Source organism: Pavona decussata, unplaced genomic scaffold (assembly GCF_977016875.1).
Source record: "Pavona decussata unplaced genomic scaffold, jaPavDecu1.1 SCAFFOLD_154, whole genome shotgun sequence".
Classification (NCBI taxonomy): Eukaryota; Metazoa; Cnidaria; class Anthozoa; order Scleractinia; family Agariciidae; genus Pavona; species Pavona decussata.
The window spans coordinates 462,678-490,000 of NW_028145566.1; the positions used below are offsets into that span (position 1 = coordinate 462,678).

General features: G+C 40.5%; 2 protein-coding genes across 5 annotated transcripts in view; both read left to right on the plus strand.

Annotated features, from left to right (window-relative positions):
• Positions 1 to 1,702: 1,702 nt before the first annotated feature.
• On the plus strand, positions 1,703 to 19,952 carry LOC146466043 (ribitol 5-phosphate transferase FKRP-like). 3 transcript variants are annotated; one of them, XM_085127862.1, is made up of 2 exons: positions 1,703 to 2,057; positions 18,417 to 19,952. In XM_085127862.1, the coding sequence occupies exon 2, from the start codon at positions 18,499 to 18,501 to the stop codon at positions 19,216 to 19,218; it is 720 nt and encodes a 239-aa protein (XP_084983988.1). In that variant the 5' UTR covers positions 1,703 to 2,057; positions 18,417 to 18,498; the 3' UTR covers positions 19,219 to 19,952. The 3 variants fall into 3 exon arrangements, with proteins under 3 accessions (XP_084983988.1, XP_084983989.1, XP_084983987.1); XM_085127863.1 differs by lacking the exon at positions 1,703 to 2,057 and adding an exon at positions 2,786 to 2,822; XM_085127861.1 differs by lacking the exon at positions 1,703 to 2,057 and adding an exon at positions 12,755 to 12,870.
• The window catches only part of LOC146466044 (glycogenin-1-like), a 38,273-nt gene continuing 23,675 nt past the window's right edge, over positions 12,726 to 27,323 (plus strand). Inside the window, exons 1-3 of one of the 2 annotated variants that reach the window (XM_085127840.1) lie at positions 12,726 to 12,870; positions 13,773 to 16,074; positions 16,250 to 17,287. In XM_085127840.1, coding sequence (XP_084983966.1) covers positions 13,819 to 14,988 — 1,170 coding nt within the window. In that variant the 5' untranslated portion in view covers positions 12,726 to 12,870; positions 13,773 to 13,818 and the 3' untranslated portion in view covers positions 14,989 to 16,074; positions 16,250 to 17,287. Of the gene's footprint in view, positions 12,871 to 13,772; positions 16,075 to 16,249; positions 17,288 to 27,323 lie in introns of those variants that run through there. The other variant, XM_085127841.1, reaches the window with a different exon arrangement.

Here is a 27,323-nt window from a genome sequence, read left to right on the forward strand (position 1 = left end):
GCTCTCTCGTAACCGACCACCTTGGATACTCTTGGAGCGACCGAACCTAGACTCGATCTAAGATGTAAACAGTTCATCGCCTTGATCGATCGTACGAGCAGTATTCGGTCATGTTTGTAGTATATAATCAATACAGGGATACTCTATCGTGACCGTAATAGTTTATGTGAGCAACTGAACTTACACTCGAATAACACTTGTGGAGTGATCTAAGTGGAACGATCTGACTTTATTGTGGAACGATCTGACCATGGAACGATCTGACCGGATACCAATTACAACACAACCGACGAGTCCACGTCAAGCTTTATGTGAGTTATAGCTTCGCGTTATGGTTTAGTGTTAGATTTATTAAGTGGATCGTTGGTGGCGAGAAGGCTTCGCTTGGTGGCGAGTTGGCTGACCAGTGGCCACTGGCGAGGTGGTTTCGTGGTGGTGAGACTCCCTGGTGGCGAGGTGACCGTAATTCTGTGTGTGCAACCGTGTTCTTCGTAGATAAATTATAATTACGCCTGGATCAAAAATAAATCATTTCATCTAACCTTCTCCCTGTCCAAGATTCCACAGTATGTGATTCGTCCACTACTATCGCTGATACTGCTTCTTGAAGAGCCGTGGACTTGTCCTTCAAGGCGTCGATCGCGAGGAACTTCTCTTGTGCAGAAAAGGAACTGTGGCGGATGCCAAGACTTCATCGGACAGCTCCAGCGCGTTACAGTTCAAAGAAACCATCTCCGCAATCTAGTCGTTGATTATGCTTTTCAATGGCGCAATATAATGAGGACACGCGTCTTCGAGCATTTCATCTCTCAGTCGCCAAAGCAAAGACCGTGAAAATTAAACTTTTACCAAAAACCATTCGGCAGAATCGCCATCACATCATTCCCACAGAGTAACTCCCTCACAACCGTCTCCTGCTCTTTCTTCAGGACAAAGAATATTTAGGAAATTTAGCGTTTTCAAAACACTTTCTCCGATGTTAGCCATTTTTGATCGCATAACTTCCAGTAACAAATTAAAGTTTTCCCGCAGGCGGTTTTTTCAGGCTTACGCCCCATTCCTCTCGCGGCTTCGCCGCCAAGACGTGACCCTGCGCGTTCCCCTGCGCGAAAACCACCAGCTACGCAAGCAAGCTGCCTAATGGTTAGACCCAACCCGGCAATGCTTAAAAATTAGCCGAGAGTTAGTTTCAGTTGCTTGAACGCTGATAGTGCTAATCATGGGTAAAATTTATTTCAACCAAAGGTTAAATTTAAAGTGCCTAGCGAAGAATAAAAGTTTGCTCTACTCTCTGTTAAAACGACGTGCATTTTGTTGTGGTAAGATTAGTGAAACAACATGGCGGTGCAACCAAGGCGTCAGCGAATTTTTAACCTTAAAGAAAATTTGCTCGATGGACTCTCTGAGACCGAGGTTAAGTCACGCTACAGATTTTCACGCGATTCCATCCAGTTTATCACCAATACGATTGCGGCCGACCTCGAAAGGCCAACTGCAAGAAACCTCAGGGACAGGTTCCTGTTGCCCTTCATTTTTTCGCAGGTGGTAGCTTTCCTGAGGTGGTATAAATATGACATGGCTCAATACAAAACCTGTAATGGCACCTAAATACTAATCTTTTGATTCGATGTAAAATGTCAGTTTTTCGGGTGTACTTTGCAAGCAATTAGTATTTTATAAAACGTTGGAAAATGCACATCGCTTTCAGCAACTCCAAGGCGCTACCACCGGAAGGCCAAAGAGGCTCTGGCAAGTCACATGACAGACTTGTTTTGGAAGAACAAGGTTTCATTTTTCCAACAAACCTGCCGTGTTTCAAATCCTTGCAGGCCGCTGAATGACGGCGTTTTACTCAGTATAGTTCCAGAATTTTGTAGGTGCTTTAGGACAGCATTCTTGGCAGTGGGCCACCACCAGTTCTCCTTTGTTCCTTACGGAACTTTGAAAGTTTTTTGTAGTTTTGTCTACTTCTCTTTCAGCTCTGCAACTGTTTTGTGAGCGGTTCCTGCAGCGTTGAAGGCAATCGTCATTTCTTCCCAAACACTTTGCTTCATTTTGTAATTATTTGTGTTGGTAAACTTTGATTTCAGGATTGCTTGATTTTACAGGGACACCCGGCGGATCGTCTTGGTAAATTATCTGTTCGGAAGGCCCTTAATCCAATACAATTGTCTGAGGGGAATTTTTACCTCGAACTTGCAAAAAAATGTCGTTTCAGGTACCGAAAATAGGCCAGCTAAGATTTTCAGAAAAGAAATAAGACCTAAGGTTTTCGGGAAATGGACCAAAATGCCCTAGTAATTTCGAAAAGACTGAAGTTCCCCTAGAACGACCGAACAGATCAAAATATTATAGCGCAGCCTAAAATGAGCCTACAGAGCTTAAAGGTACTCCAGATAGCCTAAAATAGCGTTTCAAATGATCTGAGAGAAAACTGTCGTTGGGTGCCCCTGATTTTGTGCAAACTTTTGAGAAATTAGTTATCGCAATTTCTTGCGCAAAAAAGTTTGGTTTTCGTTTCCTGGAGCCGGTTTTCATTATCTGTAACTCTGCAGACTGCTCCGGGGAGTTCATGTAAAAATGTTTACGTCTATTTGACCCACCTTCGAGCAACTGGAATTTAACCAACGGTTAGTTAACCTATCGTTAGCTCGTTTTACCCACCTTCACTAGATAACAACTGGTTAAATTAACCATCTTTCGAGCGACATGGACGTCACAAAGGTACGTGACGTGACGTCATGTCTGAAATGGGTCTATTCTTAGGTCTATTCAAGGTTATGTGGTCCGGAACGTCAGGCTATGAACGTGAACACACGCCGGTGAGTTTTTCATTCTCCCTCCTTACTTGAACGCGGCTCCTATCAATTTAGTTCCCGGATACTTTGCCCACATTGTACAAGTTGAACGAATTGGAATAATCGCGAAGTAGTAGAGGTAACGCGAAGTTATATTTTCATGTGACGTTTTCATTGCCGTTGCATCATCGTTGCTTAAGGCAAAATGTTGGCCCGGGTGGGCAAGCCATTGATGTTTTTCTGATTTGAAAAATTGTCTTACTTGAGGAGGTAAAAAATGGTGGTGCTCACAGCGTTTTACGAAGACGTGTATGTAAAGTTTGCTCTACTCTCTGAAAATCTCACTTCCTATCGGGCTCTCGGAGGGTGACTCGGGCAGGGGGGTTACCGAGCCTTCTATACTCGGGGAACAACTTTACTCCAGAAGGCCCAGCATAAGATCAGTTACAGAACAAGATACACTCAGGTTCGATTTTTCCATGATTCTAAACATATGAACTGTGTAACTTAATGTCGAGATCTCACAAGACTTCGCTTCGTTTTGCTTTGCTTTGCTTTGCTTTGTTACATGCATGGGCACTCAATATCATTGTTGCTGTACATTAAAATTAATAAGGATTATTCCAACTTAGCCTTGCAAATTGACAGGTGCCGCTTAGTTTTTAAAAATAATCTACATAGTGACAAAGCATATTTATACAGGATACTACTTCAGTAAATTCAACTGCTATCAACGTAGGTCCCGTGTAGATAAAAGTGCACCTGCTTACGATTACCACGTAACATCGAGATTAGTCGCAGAAATCATTTATGCTGGCAAGTTGTGTTATCTAACGCCAGTTTGAACATGGTCTCAGCCACTCAGTGCCCAGTATTTCTGTGCTCTATATCCCTTAAACTGTCTTAAATTATGTAAGGAGGCGAGGGCTTATTTTAAACACAGAGAAATTGTAAGGTAAAATAACTTATCATTAGTATGCTCTATATAGAGCATACTTATGACTTACAGGCTGCTAATTTACATGTAAACAAAAGTAACTTGCGTGCAGGAATCAACTTAACGATTTTTGGGGGGCTACCGAGCCTTCTATACTCGGGGGACAACTTTATTCCAGAAGGCCCAGCATCAGATCAGTTACAGAACAAGATGCACTCAGGTTCGATTTTTCCATGGTTCTAAATTCCATGATTTTTCCATGATTCTAATGTAATTTTTTGTCGAGATCTCAGCATGACTTCGCTTCTCTTCGCTTTGCTTTGCTTTGCTTTGTTTCATGCATGGGCACTCAACATTAAAATTAATCAGGATTATTCCAATTTAGCCTTGTAAAATTGACAGGTGCCGGTCAGCTTTTAAAAATAATCTACATAGTGACAAAGCATATTTATACAGGATACTACTTCAGTAAATTCAACTGCTATCAACGTAGGTCCCGTGTAGATAAAAGTGCACCTGCTTACGATTACCACGTAACATCGAGATTAGTCGCAGAAATCATTTATGCTGGCAAGTTGTGTTATCTAACGCCAGTTTGAACATGGTCTCAGCCACTCAGTGCCCAGTATTTCTGTGCTCTATATCCCTTAAACTGTCTTAAATTATGTAAGGAGGCGAGGGCTTATTTTAAACACAGAGAAATTGTAAGGTAAAATAACTTATCATTAGTATGCTCTATATAGAGCATACTTATGACTTACAGGCTGCTAATTTACATGTAAACAAAAGTAACTTGCGTGCAGGAATCAACTTAACGATTTTTGGGGGGCTACCGAGCCTTCTATACTCGGGGGACAACTTTATTCCAGAAGGCCCAGCATCAGATCAGTTACAGAACAAGATGCACTCAGGTTCGATTTTTCCATGGTTCTAAATTCCATGATTTTTCCATGATTCTAATGTAATTTTTTGTCGAGATCTCAGCATGACTTCGCTTCTCTTCGCTTTGCTTTGCTTTGCTTTGTTTCATGCATGGGCACTCAACATTAAAATTAATCAGGATTATTCCAATTTAGCCTTGTAAAATTGACAGGTGCCGGTCAGCTTTTAAAAATAATCTACATAGTGACAAAGCATATTTATACAGGATACTACTTCAGTAAATTCAACTGCTATCAACGTAGGTCCCGTGTAGATAAAAGTGCACCTGCTTACGATTACCACGTAACATCGAGATTAGTCGCAGAAATCATTTATGCTGGCAAGTTGTGTTATCTAACGCCAGTTTGAACATGGTCTCAGCCACTCAGTGCCCAGTATTTCTGTGCTCTATATCCCTTAAACTGTCTTAAATTATGTAAGGAGGCGAGGGCTTATTTTAAACACAGAGAAATTGTAAGGTAAAATAACTTATCATTAGTATGCTCTATATAGAGCATACTTATGACTTACAGGCTGCTAATTTACATGTAAACAAAAGTAACTTGCGTGCAGGAATCAACTTAACGATTTTTGGGGGGCTACCGAGCCTTCTATACTCGGGGGACAACTTTATTCCAGAAGGCCCAGCATCAGATCAGTTACAGAACAAGATGCACTCAGGTTCGATTTTTCCATGGTTCTAAATTCCATGATTTTTCCATGATTCTAATGTAATTTTTTGTCGAGATCTCAGCATGACTTCGCTTCTCTTCGCTTTGCTTTGCTTTGCTTTGTTTCATGCATGGGCACTCAACATTAAAATTAATCAGGATTATTCCAATTTAGCCTTGTAAAATTGACAGGTGCCGGTCAGCTTTTAAAAATAATCTACATAGTGACAAAGCATATTTATACAGGATACTACTTCAGTAAATTCAACTGCCATCAATGTGGGTCCCGTGTAGATGAAAGTCCACCTGCTTACGATTACCACGTAACATCGAGATCAGTCGCAGAAATCATTTATGCTGGCAAGTTGTGTTATGTTATTTATACAGAATACTACTACTACACTAAATTCAACTGCTATCAATGTTGGTCCCGTGTAGATGAAAGTCCACCTGCTTAGGATTACCACGTAACATCGAGATAAGTCGCAGAAATCATTTATGCTGGCAAGTTGTGTTATCTAACGTCAGTTTGAGCATGGTCTCAGCCACTCAGTGCCCAGTATTTCTGTGCTCTATATCCCTTAAACTGCGGGGGCTTTGAAACAAAGGGAAATTGTGGGGTAAAATAACTGCTCATTAGTATGCTCTATGTAGAACATACTAATGACTTACAGGCTACTAATTTACATGTAAAAAAATGCGACTTGCAGTAATAACAATGACCATTTTATTGGAGGTTTTCGCTTTAGGGCATAACTTAAACAAGAAATTAACCACCAAAATAACAAAACCAAATTCGACTTAACAATTTTTGGGAAAAATGGAACGAAAGAGTGGTCTCACCGTGCTTAATAACAAAGAGATGTGGTTGTTGATGATTCTTTAGATGTTTCTTCCTTGCCTTTCTTCTGTCCCTTTCTCTTTGCTCAATTTCGTTCACTGTGGTAGGCTTTTGGAAACGTGCACTTTTATCGAATTCATCCCCCAAGCACTCGGATACGTCTACGTTCTCAAAAGCAAGTAACTCTTGAGTGGCAAGGACGGTCTCATGTTCCTCGAGCTCTGTATACTGGCTCATAGCAGAAGCAAATGAGCCATGAAAACCACAAAATAAACAAAGCTCCAAAGAAAGGAAGACCTCGTATTCAGTTCGCTAGTTGTAAACAATTAACAGCCTCAAAAGTCTCAGTAAATCCTGACGATTTAAGAACAGGTTATCGCTATTCTCAACTGGAATTTTTAAAGGATGCTGTGATTAACTGCTTTTCTGATATTTTGAAAGTGGCAAAGAACCTAGCTGGTCGCGAGAGGCACGTGATTATTTTGTAATGCGCGTAGACTGAGGATGTAGTTGTCGGGCAACTGAAAGGTTGTGATCCTCCTTCCAAGGAAGTCCTACTTCTTACCTCTGGTTCCTGAAAGTTATCTTCTTTATTGAGTGTTTCTAAGACGGAGTTCTCTTCTGGATCGATTCCGAGTGATATCAGTTCCCAGAGATGTTCGAGTTCCTTATCGAGTTCCTTATCCTTGTCGAGTTCCTTATCAGCTAGAAACGTGTGTGAGTTATACACGAAGGACGTGTGACTGCCAAATTGACTGAGCGGTGGGGAACAGAGAAGGGTGCATTCTTAACAGGACCTGATAGTGTCCATCCAAATCTTGTGTTCATAGCAATAGGGCCACCATTGCCACGTCTGGCCAGTTTCTCCATTTGCAAGATTCTAGAACCGATCAGAGAAAATGAGAATATCCACTTTTAAGTTGTCTGCTGAACAATTTCCGCCTTCCAAATGTGGGTACCTCTGCTTTGCAAACTGAACTGTCTGATGACTTGATGGAGGAAACTGAGATCATTTGTACTACACGGGCTGTGACAATCAGGGCGTTATCACTGCTAACATTCTTCATGCATACATTTACAATGTCAACTGTCTTACATTATTGCAATCTAAACCAAACGCCTTTATGTAAGACTTCTCTCTAGCAATTGACTTGAGCCCCAAGGCTTCCTTTATTCTAGGGGATGATTTGTTGGTTACCATTTTCTTGTGGTAAAATTAGTGAAACAACATGGCGGTGCAACCAAGGCGTCAGTGAATTTTTAACCTTAAGGAAAATTTGCTCGATGGACTCTCTGAGACCGAGATTAAGTCACACTACAGATATTCACGCGATTCCATCCAGTTTATCACCGATACGATTGTAGCCGACCTCGAAAGGCCAACTGCAAGAAACCTCAGGGACAGGTTCCTGTTGCCCTTCATTTTTTTGCAGGTGGTAGCTTTCTTAAGTTGGTATAAATATGACATGGCTCAATACAAAACCTGTAATGGCACCTAAATACTAATCTTTTGATTCGATGTAAAATGTCAGTTTTTCGGGTGTACTTTGCAAGTAATTAGTATTTTATAAAACGTTGGAAAGTGCACATCGCTTTCAGCAACTCCAAGGCGCTACCACCGGAAGGCCAAAGAGGCTCTGGCAAGTCACCAGAACTTTGAAAGTTCTTTGTAGTTTTGTCTACTTCTCTTTCACCTCTGCAACTATTCTGTGAGCGGTTCCTACAGCGTTGAAGGCAATCGTCATTTACTCCTAAACACTCAGTTGCTTCATTTTGTAAGTATTTGTGTTAAACTTTGATTTCAGGATTGCTTAATTTTGTTCAAACTTTTGAGAAATTAGTCATCGCAATTTCTTCCGCGGAAAAGTTTGGTTTTCATTTCCTGGAGCCGGTTTTTATTATCTGTAACTCTGCCGACTGCTCATTGCCTCCGGGGCGTTCATGTAAGAATTCTGCAGCCATTTTTACCACTAATAGTAGACAGAAGAAAGTGAAAAACTTTCGCGGGAAAACTTGTCAAACCTGTTGGGATATGGTTAAAGTCTCGGATATTTTATTTAACCATTGATTAGCCAACCAGTGGTTAACGTCTATTTGACCGACCTTCGAGCAACGGGAATTTAACCAACGGTTAGTTAACCTATCGTTAGCTTGTTTTACCCACCGTCACTTGATAACAACTGGTTAAATTAACCAGCTTTCGAGCAACATGGGCGTCGCAAAGGCACGTGACGTGACGTCACGTCTGAAATGGGTCTATTCTTAGGTCTATTCAAGGTTTTGTGGTCTGGAACATCAAATTATGAACGTGAACACAGGCCGGTGAGTTTTTCATTCTCCCTCCTTACTTGAACGCCGCTCCTATCAATTAAGTTCCCGGATAGTTGGCCCACATTGTACAAGTTGAACGAATTGGAATAATCGCGAAGTAGTAGAAGTAACGCGAAGTTATATTTTCATGAGATGTTTTCATTGCCGCTGCCGTAGTCGTTGCTTAAGTTCCCTAATAACGCAAAGAAACGCGGCACGCAAAATGTTGGCCGGGTGGGTAAGCCATTAGTGTTTACTGACTTGAAAAATTGTCCTACTTGAGGAGGTAAAAAATGGTGGTCCTCACAGCGTTTTATGAGGACGTGTATGAAAAGTTTGCTCTGCTCTCTGAAAATCTAACTTCCTACCGGGCTCTCGGAGGGCGACTTGGGTAGGGGGGTTACCGAGCCTTCTATACTCGGGGGACAACTTTATTCCAGAAGCCCCAGCATAAGATCAGTTACAGAACAAGATACACATACGTTCGGTGTTTCCATTATTCTAAACAGATAAACTCGGTGTACTTTGTTGTCGAGATCTCAGCATGACTTCGCTTCGCTTTGCTTTGCTTTGCTTTGCTTTGATTTGCTTTGTTACATGCATGTGCACTCAACATTAAAATTAATAAGGATTATTCCAATTTAGCCTTGCAAATTGACAGGTGCCGCTTAGTTTTTAAAAATAATCTACAAAGTGACAAAGCATATTTATACAGGATACTACTTCAGTAAATTCAACTGCTCTCAATATAGGTCCCGTGTGGACGCGGAAAGTCTACCTGCTTACGATTACCACGTAACATCGAGATAAGTCGCAGAAATCATTTATGCTGGCAAGTTTTGTTATCTAACGTCCGTTTGAACATGGTCTCAGCCACTCAGCCAATCAGTGCCCAGTATTTGTGTGCTCAATATCCCATAAACTGTATTAAAGATCTCTTAAATTATGTAAAGAGGCGGTGGCTTTGAAACAAAGGGAAATTGCGGGGTAAAATAACTGCTCATTTGTATGCTCTATATAGAGCATACTAATGATTTACATGCTGCTAATTTCCATGTAAACAAAAGCAACTTGCAGTAATAACAATGACAATTTCTATTGGAAGTTTTCGCTTTAGGGCATAACTTAAGCAAGAGATTAAACACCAAAATAACAAAACCAAATTCGACTTAACAATTTTTGGGTAAAATTAAACGAAAGAGTGGTCTCACCGTGCTTAATAACAAAGAGATGTGGTTGTTGATGATTCTTTAGATGTTTCTTCCTTGCCTTTCTTCTGTCCCTTTCTCTTTGCTCAATTTCGTTCACTGTGGTAGGCTTTTGGAAACGTGCACTTTTATCGAATTCATCCCCCAAGCACTCGGATACGTCTACGCTCTCAAAAGCAAGTAACTCTTGAGTGGCAAGGACGGCCTCAAGTTCCTCGAGCTTTGTATACTGGCTCATAGCAGAAGCAAATGAGCCATGAAAACAACAAAATAAACAAAGCTCCAAAGAAAGAAAAACCTCCTATTTCGCTAGTTGTAAACAATTAACAGCCTCAAAAATCTCAGTAAATCCTGACGATTTAAGAACAGGTTATCGCTATTCTCAACTGGAATTTTTTGTAAAGTTTTGATAAAGGATGCTGTGATTAACTGCTTTTCTGATATTTTGAAAGTGGTAAAGAACCTAGCTGGTCGCGAGAGGCACGTGATTATTTTGTAACGTGCGTAGACTGAGGATGTAGTTGTAGGGCAAAAGGTTGTGATCCTTCTTCCAAGGAAGTCCTACTTCATACCTGTGGTTGCTGAAAGTTATCTTCTTCATTGAATGTTTCTAAGACAGAGTTCTCTTCTGGATCGATTCCGAGTGATATCAGTTCCCAGAGATGTGGAAGTTATTGTCGAGTTCCTTATCAGCTAGAATCCTGTGTGAGTTATACACGAAGGACGTGTGACTGAAAAAATGACTGAGCGGTGGGGAACGGAGCAGGGTGCATTCTCAACAGGACCTGATAGTGTCCATCCAAATCTTGTATTCATAGCAATAGGGCCACCATTGCCACATCTGGTTTCTCCATTTCCAAGATTCTAGAACCGATCAGCACCAATGAGAATATCCACTTTTAAGTTGTCTGCTGAACCACTTTCCGATAACACAATGTCTTCCAAATGTGGGTACCTCTGCTTTGCAAACTGAACTGTCTGATGACTTGATGGAGGAAACTGAGATCATTGGTACTACATGGGCTGTGACAATAATCAGTGCGTTATCACTGCTAACATTCTTCAAGCATACATTTACAATGTCAACCGTCTTACATCATTGCAATCTAAACCGAATGCCTTTCTGTACAACTTCTCTCTGGCAATTTACTTAAGCCCTAAAGCTTCCTTTATTGTGTGGGTGATGTACGTCATCTGGCTCCGACCGTCTAAAATGCGTCTTAGACGTTCCTGATTGTGGGATATCTCCGTTTTAGCATTTGAGGCTAAGATAATACGGGTTTGCAACAAAATTTTGTTGCTGTCAACATACATGCTAACAGTTGAGCCAGTTTGTTCATTTCCTTGCGCAGGAGGGTGAACTTTACTCGCTACCCCTGACAATCTACTGAGCGATGACCTTTCTTACAGAAAGTGCATGTGACTCTTAGTTTTTCTAGGGACAACAATGTTTAAGCAGTTATTAGAGGATGCTTTAAAGAACCGTTTCTCTTTGAATTTGATGAATGTGTTGTTGCCATTACGATACATCTTTCTCTGCTCTCTACTTATGATTCAAAAACACTTTAGCGGTTCATCCAGATTCCGGCTATCACTGTAAAACTTCCTACCAACTATTAACCAAAGCTCCTGTGGTACCTTGTTGAGGAGGACCGTGACGAGTAAAGTACTTTATTCATCAGATTCTACTTCCAAGGCTTGTGAATGAAACCCCTGATGTGAACCTCAATTTTGTCATGGAGTTGCCTGATTCCTTTGTCAAAGTCAGTCCTTTGATCGCAACAAGGGCAGCTGGACTGTCTAAAAGATATTTCAGATGGTTCATCTTATCGATATCACTGAGATTTCAAGTTTGAGTAAACGCCGCTGTCAAAAAAATCGATGAACACCTACAATTCAGTTGGTTTACCATTTAACCTTTTCATCTCAAGCTTCGGTAACCTAGCACGAACTCCATTCTCTGAGTCTGAACTCACACCGCTTGCCCTTGAGTGAACATTTGCGGAATCTCCAGCAGGGCTGCTGATAGACGTAGAATTTGAAACGGTTTTCTAGGAACCAGCCCTGATTCCAGTTTTGAGTCAATCTTTACTATCGACCACGTGATTTGATTTGGAACTTCATCATGAAAAGATTCTTCACCATCTACGAGTTCCAATGTCTTGTTATTCAAAGACGTTATCGCATTGAGTTTGGCCTGAAGTGAAATCGGTTGATGTGATAGCTTTTCCTGTAACAATGGGTCGAAATTAGTGATTGAAGTTTCCACTTGTCCAAAAAGGTTCGAGGTCAGATAGCCTGGGCGGCCGCGTTTTTCAGCACATCAGTACATTGTTTGTTAACCCGATCGACTCCGAGGGACAATGTAAAGAATTTGAACCTGAATTCTTGACACCAACAATGACCTAGGCTGTTCTAACGATTTTCACAATCCTCAAATGAACCTAACTAAACAAAACGAGTCTTACTGGGTTCACAGAGGCCTCGAAAAGATAACGCAGCAATGTACTATTATACTAGTGTTTACGTGATCGATGAGTGACAATGCTGTCACAGAGGTGCTGTCCATAGGGCTTCCGTACACCACCTTCATCATTATTGTTCCACTGCGTCGTTTTCCTTTTCCATTTGGTGGCCTACCATATATGCCTACGCCCGCGAGTATTTCACCGGCTTGGTTCGAAGGGTGAATCAGAAATCCTCTCCTTTCAGTCCTCTACTGAATGTCTTGCTACTCTCCCTTTACAGTGGGAACTCCTTGCGTTATGAGTATCCAGAGATGTTTGACGTTGTGCTTTGCTGTCCCGTGTCTCCAGTGCGCTTCTTTCAAAATTGATAATTATGATTTTTGTTACAGGTGAGGCTTTAGGAAGGATCTGTACTTGCTGCAAATTCTCCGACGCTTCTCCTTGTTGGCTTTAATTCCATTGAGGATTGTCCAAGACAACTAAACAAAATAAGACTGAGAAGAAGCAGAAGCCTCCGTCTATCGCAAGATTGTCCGTTTTCTCGCGTCTTTGCCCAACTTCGAAAGCGCACACTTCTGTGTCATCAGCGGATGTTTTGAAGTTTCCTGTCTAGAAAGACAAATCAAGGAAGTCGAAGTTCATCAAGACGTTGTGTGGAGTTAGGGAGCTTAAACTCGTCGACTTGTGACTTCCAATCGAGATCATAAGCAGGCGCGGTAGGTAAATTCCTCAAAACGCTTCGGGTGATCTTTAGAGATGTTGCTTTGGGTGGGAAATGCGACGATAGACGATGTATAGGTTAGCCTTTGCCCCACCCATCCGTTCAAGAATATCTTAAAATGATTAAGGAAGAGCAAGCGGCTACTCCTTTGTTGTTAGATCATTTAACGCGTTTGGCAGAACATATCTTATCTAAGCTGCGTTCCCTGTTTCGTTATACCTTTTTAGCCGTGGCATTTGTTTTTCTATATTACTTTGTTTTTGTTTTTTTTTTCACAATCGATTTTTTTTCTCCGGTGGTCTTTCTTGGGATTTGAAAAGGGTCCTGTCAAGTGAAAATTTATTATTCCCACACATTTGGGAAGACATAACGTGGTGACTCCGTTGACATTATGTGCCCCGTTCCCAATTTTGTGCATCACGTGGCAGTCTCCAAAATTATCAATGTGCACTTGAGAAATGGATATTTATCTCGTACCCCAACGGGCCACAGTTATTACGGTTCGGGATAAGCGTGAAAAGAATTGGGGATCAGGAAGATTTTGGGATCGGGAAGATTTCGGGGTCAATTTGGGGATCAGTTTGGGGTTGCGATCATTTTAGGGCAGGGATTATTTCGCCGGGGTGTACAGCACCTTAAATCTAAAATGACTGTTCAAAGTAGGAGTTGATTGTCAACAAAAATGCAACAAACACATCAGAAACTAAATGGTGTACTGATTGTTTGCCTTGGGACTAACTGGTTCATATAAAAAAAATCCCGATGTTTAGTCGTTGCCGCTACTTTAATACGATAGTGCAAATACAATGGGCATGATTTATTACATTAAAATGCAAGATACGTCTCGATTTTACTGTCATTTCACTGAAAGAATATTCTCCATTACCTTTTGTATAGACATCTACCAGAGAGATACTTGGTCCGTCAGTTACTATCCGCCATAATGGAGAAATATGTACAAAAGAAAGAAAAAGGAGCAGTTCGAGCAGTTTGCATTTTGTCTCTAATTCCAATCACAGTTATCATGGTTTCTATTGTTGCATGGAGGCCCCTCTTGCCTTCACGTGTCATTAGATACACAAAGTTGATTATTTCAGAAGTTATAAATAAAAATCAGAGATATTTGGACAACGAACTACAGTTTGCTGCCAAAGAATGGAGATTGTTCGAGATAGAAAGTCGTTTTGCTCAAGACTGGTGCAAAGAAAACGTTGGTCCGCGAAGCGATGTAGCATGGCTCTCAGTCGCGGTAAACGATGATTTTATCCCTGCTGTTCTGGTTCTCGGTCACTCAATTCGAACATTCTCTTGCCACAACAACATGATTGTGTTTATTTCGGAGGAGGTTAGTGAGAATGCGGTAAAGGCTCTTCAAAGTGTTGGCTGGGAGACGCGTTCAGTCGAAGAAATGGATTGTAACTGGCTGGATGTCAAGATGGGCGGAGATCGCAACAGTGGTTTTCTTGGGAGACCGCGTGGACACAGAATAAGAGGAACACACACCCGATTCCACGCGTGGAACTACACAGAATTGTCCAAAATCATTTATGTTGATGCTGATCTCATGTTGATGACCAACATTGATGAACTTTTCGACCTTCAAGACGACTTTGCTGCTGTGCCTTGCGCTAGACCAGGTGTGCTTGATATCTGTTTTAACGCAGGACTGATGGTGTTTAAACCAGATTCCAATGATTACAAGGAAATCCTGAAACTCTGGCAGGAAATCACAGAGATAGACACTTGCCCAGACGACCAAGAATTGCTCTCCAGGTATTTCATTGAATACGGAAACTGGAAAGTATTACCTTATGCATACAACGTCAGACGACATATCTTTAGACCCATGAAATCGTACCATTTCGCCTGCTGTGAACCAAAGCCATGGTCTGCAGAATGTCGGCCGAGTAGAAATGAAGCGCTAGACTTCAACGGACCACTTCTGATTCGTGAGGATATGGTGCTAGTTTTCTGGAAGTATCTCTATGAACTGTTAAATAAGTACAAGCTAGAGGGTTGGTGGAGATCGACAACGTTATTCAGGCCAGCACAGGAGTTTGGAAATTTGCCTTATGCTGAATGCCGTAAACAAGCGCAAAGGCTGGAATTCTAGGTTACGGTCTGGTTCAGGATTAACAATTGACTAGAACAGAACATGCACTCGGGCCGGTGACGTGGGCCCGGTTGTTCAAACTGAGCATGATTAAATTAAACTAGGTTTAAATAATTATGAGCTTTCAGTTAAATAACGAATAGCTAAAGATATTTGCCTTTCAGGTTGAGCGAACACGCATCAGTCATGTTGTTATCGTTTCCCAGGCCCTAGCTATAGCGTGGACTGTGGAAATTGCTGTGAAAACGATTGTATCTTTTTATTGTTCACCACTAAATTCTTCCTCATAGAAGTCACTGAGACTGGCATTTCGAATTTACAGCTCACCAATTTGACCTTTAAAGGATAAAAATGCAATGAAAGCAGCCTGTTTATCAGTGTAAGAAAGAATAAATGGCAGTTTTTTTTCCTGGACACCGGCTTTACTATCCATCCAGGCATTTTTGCTGGCTGATGAACACCTTCACTTCACGTGAACAATTTAAACCAATTAGGCTCGAAGAAGATTTAGTGGCGAGCTAATAAAAAGCCAGAATTAGCCAAGGGAGTGAACCCAGTTTGAAGGGAGAGGTTATATTTTAGTTTTATAAGAACATGAAACGTCCAAAGAAAATACAGACAATTCCTAGACATAAGAACTTTTATTGTTTAATAACCATTATTAAATTTTCTTCCGAAAATAATTGAAATTGGCCTTTACAGCTGCAGATTAGCAATTTTACTTTTCAGCGCACGAAGGTTGAAACAAAAAAAGAAACGGATACAAATTGGAAATACAAGGAATAAATACACTGAAAGCAACCGATTTAATGTGAATTGTCGTTGCTTTTTCGGTCGCGCACGAGTGTTATCCATCCGGCTATTTTCGCCATTTATAGAAGAAAGTTTAATATGAACATTATGAGCTTGAGATTTTATCGCGCGACAGTGAATGAAGCCACAGGCCGAATAAGCTATTATGTATTGATAATGTACATGAAACACAAGCCGAAATCTAATTGTTCTAGTATAAATCTAGCCAGCGAGAGCAGACGCCTGTTCTCGCTTTTGTATCACCGACGGAAAAGGCGCCTGCTCTTAAGGCTGGTTTCCATATGATCGCGGATCGCAGATCGCAATAAGGTCTGCGATCGTCTGCGATCATATGGAAACTACTTCTGCGATCGTCTGCGATCCTGCGATCGCGATCGCAGACGATCGCAGAAGATAGAACCATGTTCTATCTAAACGCTGGTTTCCATATGATCGCAGACGATCGCAGACCTTATTGCGATCTGCGATCCGCGATCATATGGAAACCAGCCTTTAAAGCATAGTATAAATCTTGGGTAATAATCCACTGAAGCGAAAATGTTTACTTAACAACATTATGCTGAACCGGCGAACGCCTTTTTGCTACCCAATATCTATTGCACAATTGCAAGGGTGACGAATATAGTGTCACACTGTAGATAGTGAGCTGTCATGTCTCTGAGTGGTGTAATTTTAAGTAGACTTTCTCATAGTCCGTTTTCGTGGGAGCCCAGTCTCCTCGCGACTCCGTCACTCGTTGGTCAATCTTTCGGCGCATAAGAAGACGACTTGACGCAATTCCATGTTTTAAGGTCCTTCTGATATAAGCGAAAGCTACTCAGGAGTGTAAATAAACTAAGCCTTAGATTCTCCGAAAACGTTTCGTTTACAGTTTTCAATTTCTCTAAAAAAAAGATTGCCAATCAAGTAAAAGCATTTTAATTAAAATTACACCTTCCTTGTGTCTATGATTTTTCTCGACCTCAGTTTACTGGTTGAAGCATGAATATCGTTTTAGCCCTCTCGGGAAGTTTGCTTTGGCCATATCGTAAGTTAAACTTTTAACTGATCGCAGGACGATGGCTTGATCAACAAAATAGCAATCGTGACAGCGTACTCAAAGCTAGAGAGGCATACCTCATCGACAGAGGTCAAACTATTGAACCCTTAGGTCTTAATAGGAGAGATGAGACATGAACATTTTTACCGTCTTTCATCCTCCTAAGTTATGTAAAAAAACTCATTGTGACGTGTTTCATTTTCGTTTTCCACGGTGTAACGTTAGCTATTTTGCTTATACCTATTTACCAGTTGTATTTTCAAATTTCAAATTGTAATGCTTTTAATTTTGTCTGTGTAACTTTAGCCTATGTTTTTCAGGCATCTCAGTTTTGTAACTGTTTGAAATTGTAACGTCTCTTGCCATAGGGTCAGTTTCAAACATACCCTGAAGAAGAAAGGCCGTGCCTTTCGAAAAATTGAAAAATATACTTCCCTGACCTTGAAATCAGCCTTGCTCTTTTTTAGATTATTTGTTTAACAAAATGGTAGCCTCCTTCAGGTGCTTGGTATACTGTTGGAAAAGCAAACGGAAACGACAGGAGATTGTGTCCCTCTCCCTCGTTTTCTCTCCTTCACTCGCGGATCGATCGCCCGCTCCTAGCGAGTTTCTCCTGGTGTACCGAAAGCCTTGTGTGTGTGTGTGTGGGCGGGAGGAGGGGTGCACACCCATGTAAGCCATATAGGTGTGCAGTGCAAAAGAGAACGGTTTTGAGTAGTTTTCTTTTTCTAAAAAAGGGTACCAGAAAGTTACATGTTCTGGCAGCACACCCCGACCAAAAAATGCGAGGAGTAGTGGCGTTCTCCACCCTCCTTTCCCCAACAACCGAACTAGCTGTCACGCAATAAGTATTCAGACAGCTCAATTTTAAACTTGGAAGAATAGTCATAAGTGTTTTCAATCGAACTTTGACCAAGTTTTCGCAATTGAGCATAATCGAACGTTCGATTGATTAATTTTTGTTTTGAATGACAGATTGTGTTTGTGAACAGGCCACTGTTTCTGACGTCATCTTCGTTAACCCCTGACACTGGCGTGGGTCTCATAACGACCATAACTACTCCGTCGGATTTTGAAACCAAATGTCTTTTAAAGTGTATTTGTCCTAAGATTATTTCTCTTGTTTGTAGCGAAGGGATTCAGGTTATAACGGACTTTTTCTCGAAAGGATTCAGGTTATAACGGACGTAAACAAAATTTTACAACTTCATATACACCCTTCTAATCAAAATACCTCGAGGTTTATTTCCTCATCTCATAACCCATATAGTGGTCTAGTCTAAGGCCAGATGAATCGGATGTAGCTGTGTTATTTCAACACATTTTTAAAATTATCCATTTCCAACAGAGTTACAGAGGTTCTAAGTTGGCCAGGACCACGGCAAACCTTTTACTGTAATTTCAGCCCTACAGTTGACTCTAAAACCAACATGGCGTGAGAAACCGTGAAGCCGAGGGGTTAATCCATTGGGTTTCATTTGCCTCTAGTTGTTACGACGGGTCTTATTCCCTATGTATTTTTCTTTTGCGTTTTCTTGTATGCAGACTGACAAACTTAATCTCATTTTCTCAACAGCTCGTCTAGTAATCAAACTCCGCTTCAACAGCTTCCGCCTCTGCACTGTCGCTCTTAACACGCCTGAACAATTCAAAACAACATGCGACTGGCCTTCTCTATTCGCCGCAGATTCTTCAGATTTCTTTACCGGAACAAACTGCGATGTATCCTATTTACGATCGTGTTCCTCCTGTACATCAAAGTTAACTTGAAACACTATGGTCTCTACACCGGAAATCACCCGTTTTTTGCCGCTCAGCCCTGCGAGTACTTGGACGAGAAACAAAGAGATCAACTAATAAACATGACTTCCATTGTCCACAAAATCCTGGACGGCTTTGGTATAGAGCACTGGCTTATGTATGGGTCAGTATTTGGTGCATTGCGTAATAAGGGACCATTGTCTTGGGATAATGATGTTGATATAGGATTTCGAGGATCAGGAACGTTTGCCTCGATGACTTTCGACGAATTTATAAAACCCTTTGCAGCGAAGGGGCTCAAAATTTATTACAAACGCTGGATCACAAGTAATGTGATGAAAGTTTACAGTGAGGATCTACCTCATATAAAAGTGGATTTATTCGCTTTTTACGATTATAATGGATGGATGAAGCGCGCTGGCTTAGAAACGTGGATTTTCGCGTTGAATTACAACCTCCACGACACTTTTCCTACAGTGTTGGTGGAAAAACCCCTTCCAGATGTTCCTTTTGGCGGAATTACGATGCCGGCTCCTCGAGAGGGAATTGAAATTCAAAGGTATCTTTATCCAGATGACTGGTGGATGGAGGTAAAACCGATCACTTGTGAGCAATAAACGCAACGTAACTCTGACCCGCCTGAAATCGTTTGTTTTCCAAACTTTCTCGTACACCGACTTTCTGCCGAGGCTACTGTTACACCGATTATTTCACTGTGGTATAACAAAACTTGGGTTTCTCACAAGGAAGGAACGTTCAGTCTTCTTCTTTTCTTTTTGAACGCATTATATTTTCACTCTTTTTAAAAGACTTAAAGGGAACCTTCACTCTGACAACAAATTGACGGTTAAGAGTTGGAAATAGTGTCTAAATTCTAAATTTTAGTCTAAAACGTAGAAATCACATTCAAGTGTGTTAAAAATTAGATATGATTATCGGCTACTTTCGCTTCTAAATTTCCTGGGCGCAGCCATTTTGAATTTTGTGACGTGTAACGGTTGCCGCTATTGTTATTCAGCAGCGGTTATTTTGTGTGAAACAGTTGAGCAACCGTATTACGTCATGAAATCCAACATGGCGGCGCCCGGGAAATTGAAAAACGAAAATAGGCGATAGTCAAACCATGTTTTGTCCGACACTGAAATATTATTTCCATGTTTTCCAACGAAACTTCAAAGTAGATTGTATTTTCAACAATTTATCGTTAATATGTTTCGAGAGTGGAGGTTTCCTCTCTCTGGAACAGTTTTGCCAACGCAGCGTGATTTATAGTAACTGACAGCTGACAGCTCGTTGCTGTCAAACTAACACTTCAAATGTAATGAAATCTAACGTAATACGCTGCGCAGAATGTTTGGCGCAAAAGTGTGCTTTGTATTGTAAATAAGCTTGGCCAAATCAAGCATTGTCGAGATGTTTTTCGTCACAAAGTTTTACTTACGTTACTGAAGTGGTGTGTCAAAATAATGCAACGTAGAGCAAAATAAAAAATTACAAAGAACATAGGGGAAGTTGCAACTGCAGTAGCCTGAGTTTCAGGCTTTTCAGGGGGGAGGGGGAGGGAGAGGGAAAGAGAGGAAAGGGAAAAGGGAAAAATAGCCTTCCTCTTCTCCTCCTCCCCTATCCCTCGCTCTCCCCTCCCCCTTCCCCTTAGGGAAGGTCTGATACTCAGGTTACAACTGCAGGGTTAACAGGGGATAGCGGGGAGGGGGGAGGGGGGAGGGGGAGGGGGAGGAAGGGCAGAGGGGACAGCTGCCCCAGCCAGGAGAACTCCTTTTTTTTTCAAACAAAGTGTTTGAGTTTGCCATTACCAAGAAAATCGACAAAATGACTGAAAAAATATTCCTTCTATGTGAATTGAAGTACGAGCTTTCTTATGAAGATAATTTTTTTTTTTGGGATGCCTGTGGTTAAGAATTTGGTGTGTAAATAAAACGTAAAATTAAATGCAAGGCTGATCGGACAGCTAAAATAAATTTATTGCCTAATATTTCGGTTAGACAATACTAACCTTCTTCAGGGGCGGCAAAAAGCTAAGTAAAAATTGGAATTAAACTGTTACAATAAATAAAGACTGACAAGCCTACGCCACACCCTGGGGCGTGTTTTAGCCTTTTTAAATCTAGCTTACACGAGTACATTTTTTTAGAGCTATTAAATTGGGAAAACAGTGCAAGCGAGGCACGATTGGTTTTGGTCTTACATCTTATTGGTTGAGAAAGTGGCGCGAGTTTTATTAACCAATCAGTTTCAATCCATTTCAATCTTGGCCATCCGCGACCAAGGATAACTAACGCTAGTTTCTGAATAGTAGTGGGGTTACTGTAGACAAAGCTGAACCATTATTTTAACAATTCCGTTGATGCAAATGTGTTTTTCGGTCATTCAAAGTAACAACACAAAAAGGTGACACTTCCCGTTTAAGTCATGCGAGCAATTAGCTTTGGTCACAGTTTTTGAGCTGAAAGCAGTTTGCTTGGAATATCCTGGACACTGGTGTGTAGTACCTTTTTTTCAACGCAAATTTGTGTGTCAATAATTATTGACACAAATTTGCGTTGAAACAACAGGATATTGTTTTTATTTTCTTCTTCTCACCGTGAAATGCTCGTTTGTGAATAGCATGTTGCCCCCCTTTTCATGCTTTTTACCACCCAATGAAATCGATCAAACCGTCAAATGATTTTCTTAGAAATACGTTCATAGAGGATATTACATGACCGCGCGGAGATACGAAATTTCTTTTCGAGTGTTGAAAAATAAGGAGAAGAGAAATTTCGTATCTCCAAGCGGCCATGTTATGTTCTGTTTATTATACAGTATAAACACAAATGAAATACCAAATCATTGCAAAAGGCGCGATTTATTATGTAACCATACTGAGCGGTGAAGATATCATGTTTTCGCGCGAAAGCTCACCTGGTATTTCATTGGTGTTTATATAATAAAAATAATTATTTTACGTGTTCAAGTGAAGTGTGAGACCGAGGGGAACGTACAAGAATATTTACTTTTCGCAGTGATTTTACTCTCACCGGAACCCGTGTGCTAAGCCCTCCAGGTTGGGGGTTGGGCGTGGGGCCAACAACTCCACCCCGTAAAAAATACTTAGTTACGGAACCCGCAATTATGTACCCAAATCCACAGGGTCCCATGGGAATTTCAAGCCAAGCAACGGAGCTAGGCAGTATGACAGTGCCCACCTCGGGAAGCTATGAGCTCAAGCCGGGAGGAGTTTTCTTGGGCCCAAAACAATGATACGGCTTGCAACATGGAACGTCCGCACAATGTTTGGCCCTTAGGTGGACACCAGCAGGCAAAAGAAAGAGGGGAAGGCCCAAGATCACCTGGAGGAAGCCAGTTGAACATGAGCTAAAAGAGATGGGCTTATCATGGGGAGAGGCACCGGCAACTGCTAAGAACAGGGACAAGTGGAAAGAAGTCATTGCTGCGGCCCTATGCCCCACTGGGGGCTCAAAGGACTAAGAGAGAGAGAGAGTGATTTTACTCTGCTCTAGGTTGAGTAGCTCAGTATCATTTTGTTGTTGTTGTCATTAATGCCGGAATAACTTTGGAAAGACAGGTACACGAATTTTCCTGAAAAATATCAATACACACGAGCTGTCAGTATCGCTTGAATCGCTCTTTCGATACTGCTTACGTTACCTCTTGGAAAATTCTTGTTTTGATGAAGAGTTGTAATTCTAAGAATTGTTTTATTTCATCGCGTAAATTAAAAATCAAATTGGTTTTACAAATGGGGATACTCATCTCAGTAACGACTTTTCCTTAATCGTCACTCGATCGATGAATTTTAAGGACTAACTAGTCATGGTTTTAGAACTGAAAACTGGAACATAATTGAAATACAATCGGTCGAACTGTAAACGTTTCCTAAAGAAAAAAAAAACAGAGTTTGAAACGAGAAAATACCTTTAATGGAGCGTAGTAATACAAAACCAAAGCAATAACGCAATTACTTTCGACACTCAATTGAAAACCGCTCTATATGGGTTAATTGGACAATATACACTCAAGTTTTTCATGTATAATTTTATCCGTATTTATACTGTTCATGTTAAAAAACATCTGGTCAAATTAAAAATGTTCTTAACTGACTCTCAGTCTGGGTAATGCGCTAAGTAGCTAATCTCAGCATCAACGTTCTTATAAAAAATAAAGAGTGTATTGCTGGTACCGGCAAACACAAAATTCAGTCGTTTTGGGTGTGTGCGTTCTGTATTTTTGTCTTTGTTTTTGTTTTTGTTGTTGTTGTTTTTACGAGTGGCAGAACGAGTTAGTGTATGCCTAGAAACTCAAGACGCAGGGGACATGCACACTTATTTCTATCCTTCCTTCTTTGCGGTGAATCAAAAATAACAACAAATTACAACAATAAAACTAAACTAGTTGAGGTTATGGTAGTAATTAAAACGAATAGAGTTTCATCGTTATGTTCAAAAGTTATGTGTTGAAATGATCGAGGTCAAGTCTCCAACACAATAATATGCTCACTTGAATTCCTTCCCTTCAGTAATTGCTTGTAGGACTTGTGTTTGGAAGGCGTCCGGTATCCGGATGTTTGTTTTCGTTCGAGAGTGGCTTATACAAAAACTGCTCGCTATTGGCAGCGAAAACATTAGAGCTGGAAAAGGCAAGAAGGCCACCGGTAATCAACACGGCGGCATAGAACTTGGTAGCTCGTTGCTGTCAAACTAACCCTTCAAATGTAATGACATCTGAGGTATTATGCTGCGCAGAACGTTTGGCGCAAAAGTGTGCTTATGTATTGCAAATAAGCTTGGCCAAATCAAACAATAACGAGATGTTTTTCTTTTAAAAAGTTCACTAACATTTCTGAAGCGCTCCGTCGAAATAATACAACGAGGGCAATATAAAAATTACAAAGAACATTTCTATCGATTTTAAACTTGACATTAACACAATGAAACCGGAAAAAAATCGTAGTTAAGAAGTCGTTGCGAAGAAACCATTCGCCGTCAACAAATGGTAACTATCCAACAAGAAGCGATGGACTTATATTAAGCCCACGCCTATTTCCATAAATAATAGTTGACGCGGTTACCAGACTGAAGCCTTAATTAAAAATATTGTACAGGTGTTTCCCAGTTCAATTATCACCTTTGAATTAAAAGTCTTAACACTAGTTATTTTATATCAAAGCTATAGAAGCTAAAACTAATTACAGGTAAAAATCGACTGGTACAAATTTGCTTTGAAACACGCCACGGAATTATACCAAGAACTATCAAAAAGAGTAAACGAATTATGTCCAGGAAGTTTCTCGGAAGAGGTTAACTGCAGATCAAACCTTACCAAATACGCGTTGACTGGTCGTAGGCAATTCATTGAGATTTTTGAAAATTTTGGCCATATGTTACCCTGCTAGCAGAGGTTTAAAGAAACCTCTGCTAGCGGGTAGCCATATGTTTCCGCGGAAACAGTTCATAACAGGATTTTTGCCTCACCCTGAACTTGTACCAGGAGAAAATAACGTTTGATCAACATAACAAAAATGAAGTCTACAAAAAACTATTGCATCGAAAGATAGCAACTAACGCAGTTTCGAGTGTAATACTTGTTAAAAATATTTAGAAAGGTAATCGAGACAGTTCCAGGAATTCTTCTATCAAGGCGAAGTGTTACTTCTCGATGGAGTGGCTTACTCTACGCGATTTATTTCAATTCTCTTAATAAAACGCAAAGCACAATGAACACACTAACACAAAACTCACTATTATTTTAACTTCAATACCCTGGAATAATTGCCGCCAATGCAACACCTTGAAATGATTAAAGTAACTCGAATAAAGAGAGTATTCTTATGATTTAGCATTTGCCTTGTTAGGCTTTTAACGTTACAATTAATAAGGATTATTCAAATTTAGCGTTGCAAAACAGGTGCCGCTCAGTTTATAACAATGATATTTATATTAATGAAGCGTATTTGTACAGGATACTTCCCGGTAAACACAACCGCTATCAACGTAGGTCCTGTGTAGATGAAAGTCTATCGTTGACACGATTACCAAGTGACATAGGGATTAGTGACAGAAATCATTTCTGCTGGTAAGTTGTGTTTTGTATCTTCAGAAAAACGTTTTATATTTACTAGAACGACAGGCAAAGTGGTATATGAAACAGTGATTCATATATATCAAAAGTATGTTGAAGTCTAAAAATTATACATTTGAATTATGAATCCTGGGGCCCGTTTCTCGGTAACTTACCGGGTCCGATAAGTATATATTTAAATGTTTCTTCGCCAATTACACGGTGATTACAGACATGGTACTTGGCCAATGTTTTCACAGAATTATAAGATTTTGAAATTTAGTATTCAAGGCTAACAAAAATTGACTTCTGTTAAGAAACATTTATCGGGCCCGGTAAGTTACCGGGACTTTCGAGACACGGGCCCTGGTTACGGATCTTCGATTTTCTTACAATTGAATAAGTTTCATATATTTCACTTTCAAAAGATTTAGACTACTAAAGAATAAAAACTACATCAAGCTTCCGATTCGAATATATTCAAACGGCGTTGTGTAATTGGTGATACTAACTCAGGGGATTTGTTCGGAATTGGAAGAGAATGTGGCATTCTTTCCCTTGGCAAATTGTAGAAACAACAACAACAACAACAAAGAGGCTTATTTGCATTTTAAGGTAAGAATAAGACCAAACAACAACAACTTCATTACTCGAGTCGTGTTGTCTTTTCTTACATTTTTTTTTTCCCGGTTCCTCTAGCGCATGGACGCGTTAGATCTGGGTACGAGGTGACGCACGCTCTTCACGTTGTTTCCCAAGGAAATGCGACACATGTTGGGTTTTATTTAAACCTAAATCTTTTTTTGTTTTAAGTGTTTTCCCAAACTGTGGTTTTATTAAATTGAGGAGCAAGCGGACAACTCAAATCATCATTAAAGCCGCAGACTTTCTCGGTAATGTTCGTAGCACCTCTGGGAATCTACCTCACAAAAAATAGGCCTTATCACGGTTTTCGACGACATTTTGACGAGTAGGCAAACACGCTTGAAATAACAGTGTTTGTATGGAAATAAAACATCGCTTCTAAAAAATTCATGAATTGGAAACTTTTGGCACTAGGAAAAGGATTTTAAGAAAAAAAATTGGAGGGATGTAGCTGTGCCAGAAAGCGTCCAGTCGTGTTTTCATTTATCTGTATTTTCTCCCGCGAACTATTTTTAGTAGCAGTTCACGGCTGGTTCGCTTACAGACAAATGTATGGAAAGTTCAAAACTCAACTGGACGCTTTCTGGCACAGCTACATCCCTCTAATTTTTTCCTTAAAATCCTTTTCCTAGTTTCAAAAGTTTCCAATTGATGAATTTTTCAGAAGCGATGTTTTACTAAAATTATTTGACATCGGATTTCCATACAAACACTGTTATTTCAAGACGTGTTTGCCTACTCGTCAAAATGGCGTCGAAAACCGTGATAAGGCCTATTGCTGGCTTGATTGTGAATTTGTACTGAATAAGTATTCTTATTGACCGATTTTTCGTATTCCTGACAACTTCAGTGAAATTTTCGAAAAACGAACTCCTCACGGGTCAATAAATACGCTTCAAAATTGACTCACATCATTTGCCGTTTGCGTGTTGTCGCCTCGAAGCGAAAATTGTACGCGTTTTCTTTTAGGCGTAAACCATATCGTTTTCATTTAGGAAAGCTTTTTGTCTATTTTTCTTTCTTTTTTGTTGATGAAGGGCGGTAACTATGTAATTTTACGTCAATTCGTAAACAAACACATGAGATTTCGTTGCTGTAATTCCAGACGTCTGTCCTGGTAGCCGCGTCGGGCGTGGCGGCTTGCATGTAAATTAGTTTACGATCGATCCCGATCACAACGACGCAGTGAATCCTATTGGCGGGAAATTTTACTACGTGCCATTTTGAAATCAGCCACACGAGCGAGCATAGTACGTGGAGAAGTTTCTTGGCATTTTTATATCTTTTGTAATAACAGAATATGGCAAAGTTAAGAGAGACCAGGGTCTCCCTTCTTTATGCGTACGATTCGAGTATCATAAACGGTGATAAATTGGTCTTGCTGTGCGATATCATTACTAAACAAAGCACTGAGTTTCATTACTAGAATTAGAAAGCTTTTGAACTCGACAACACGTTCGACGATGAATGCCAGGCTGAATTTCACTTTTATAAGAACGAGCTCTATAAATTAAAGGAAGTCTTGGGTTTCCCAGAGGAATTTACCTGCTACAGAGGTTTGACAGTAGATGGTGCTGAGGGTCTTTGCATCTTTTTAAAGCGATTGCCTACCCTTGCCGCTTTCTTGACAGATGATCCCAAGGTTTGCTAGGCCCGTGCCTCAACTTGGTTATGGCTTATTTATATACGCACTGGGGCCGTTTGCTAACCTCATTAAAATCAAACTTGGCTTTCCCCTAACAGTTTGAAGACCTTTGCTAATGCTACCTTCCAAGCCGGCGGTCTTTTACAGAATTGTTTTGGTTTTGTGGATGGTACGGTGAGGCCGATTTCCTGACCTGGCAAAAATCAAAGAGTACCGTATGATGGTCATAAAGAAAAAAAAAATTCACGTAACAACTTTTCAGTCCGTTATCATATCACATCACATCACATCACATCACATCACATCACATCACATCGCATCACATCACATCACACCATATCATATCATATCATATCA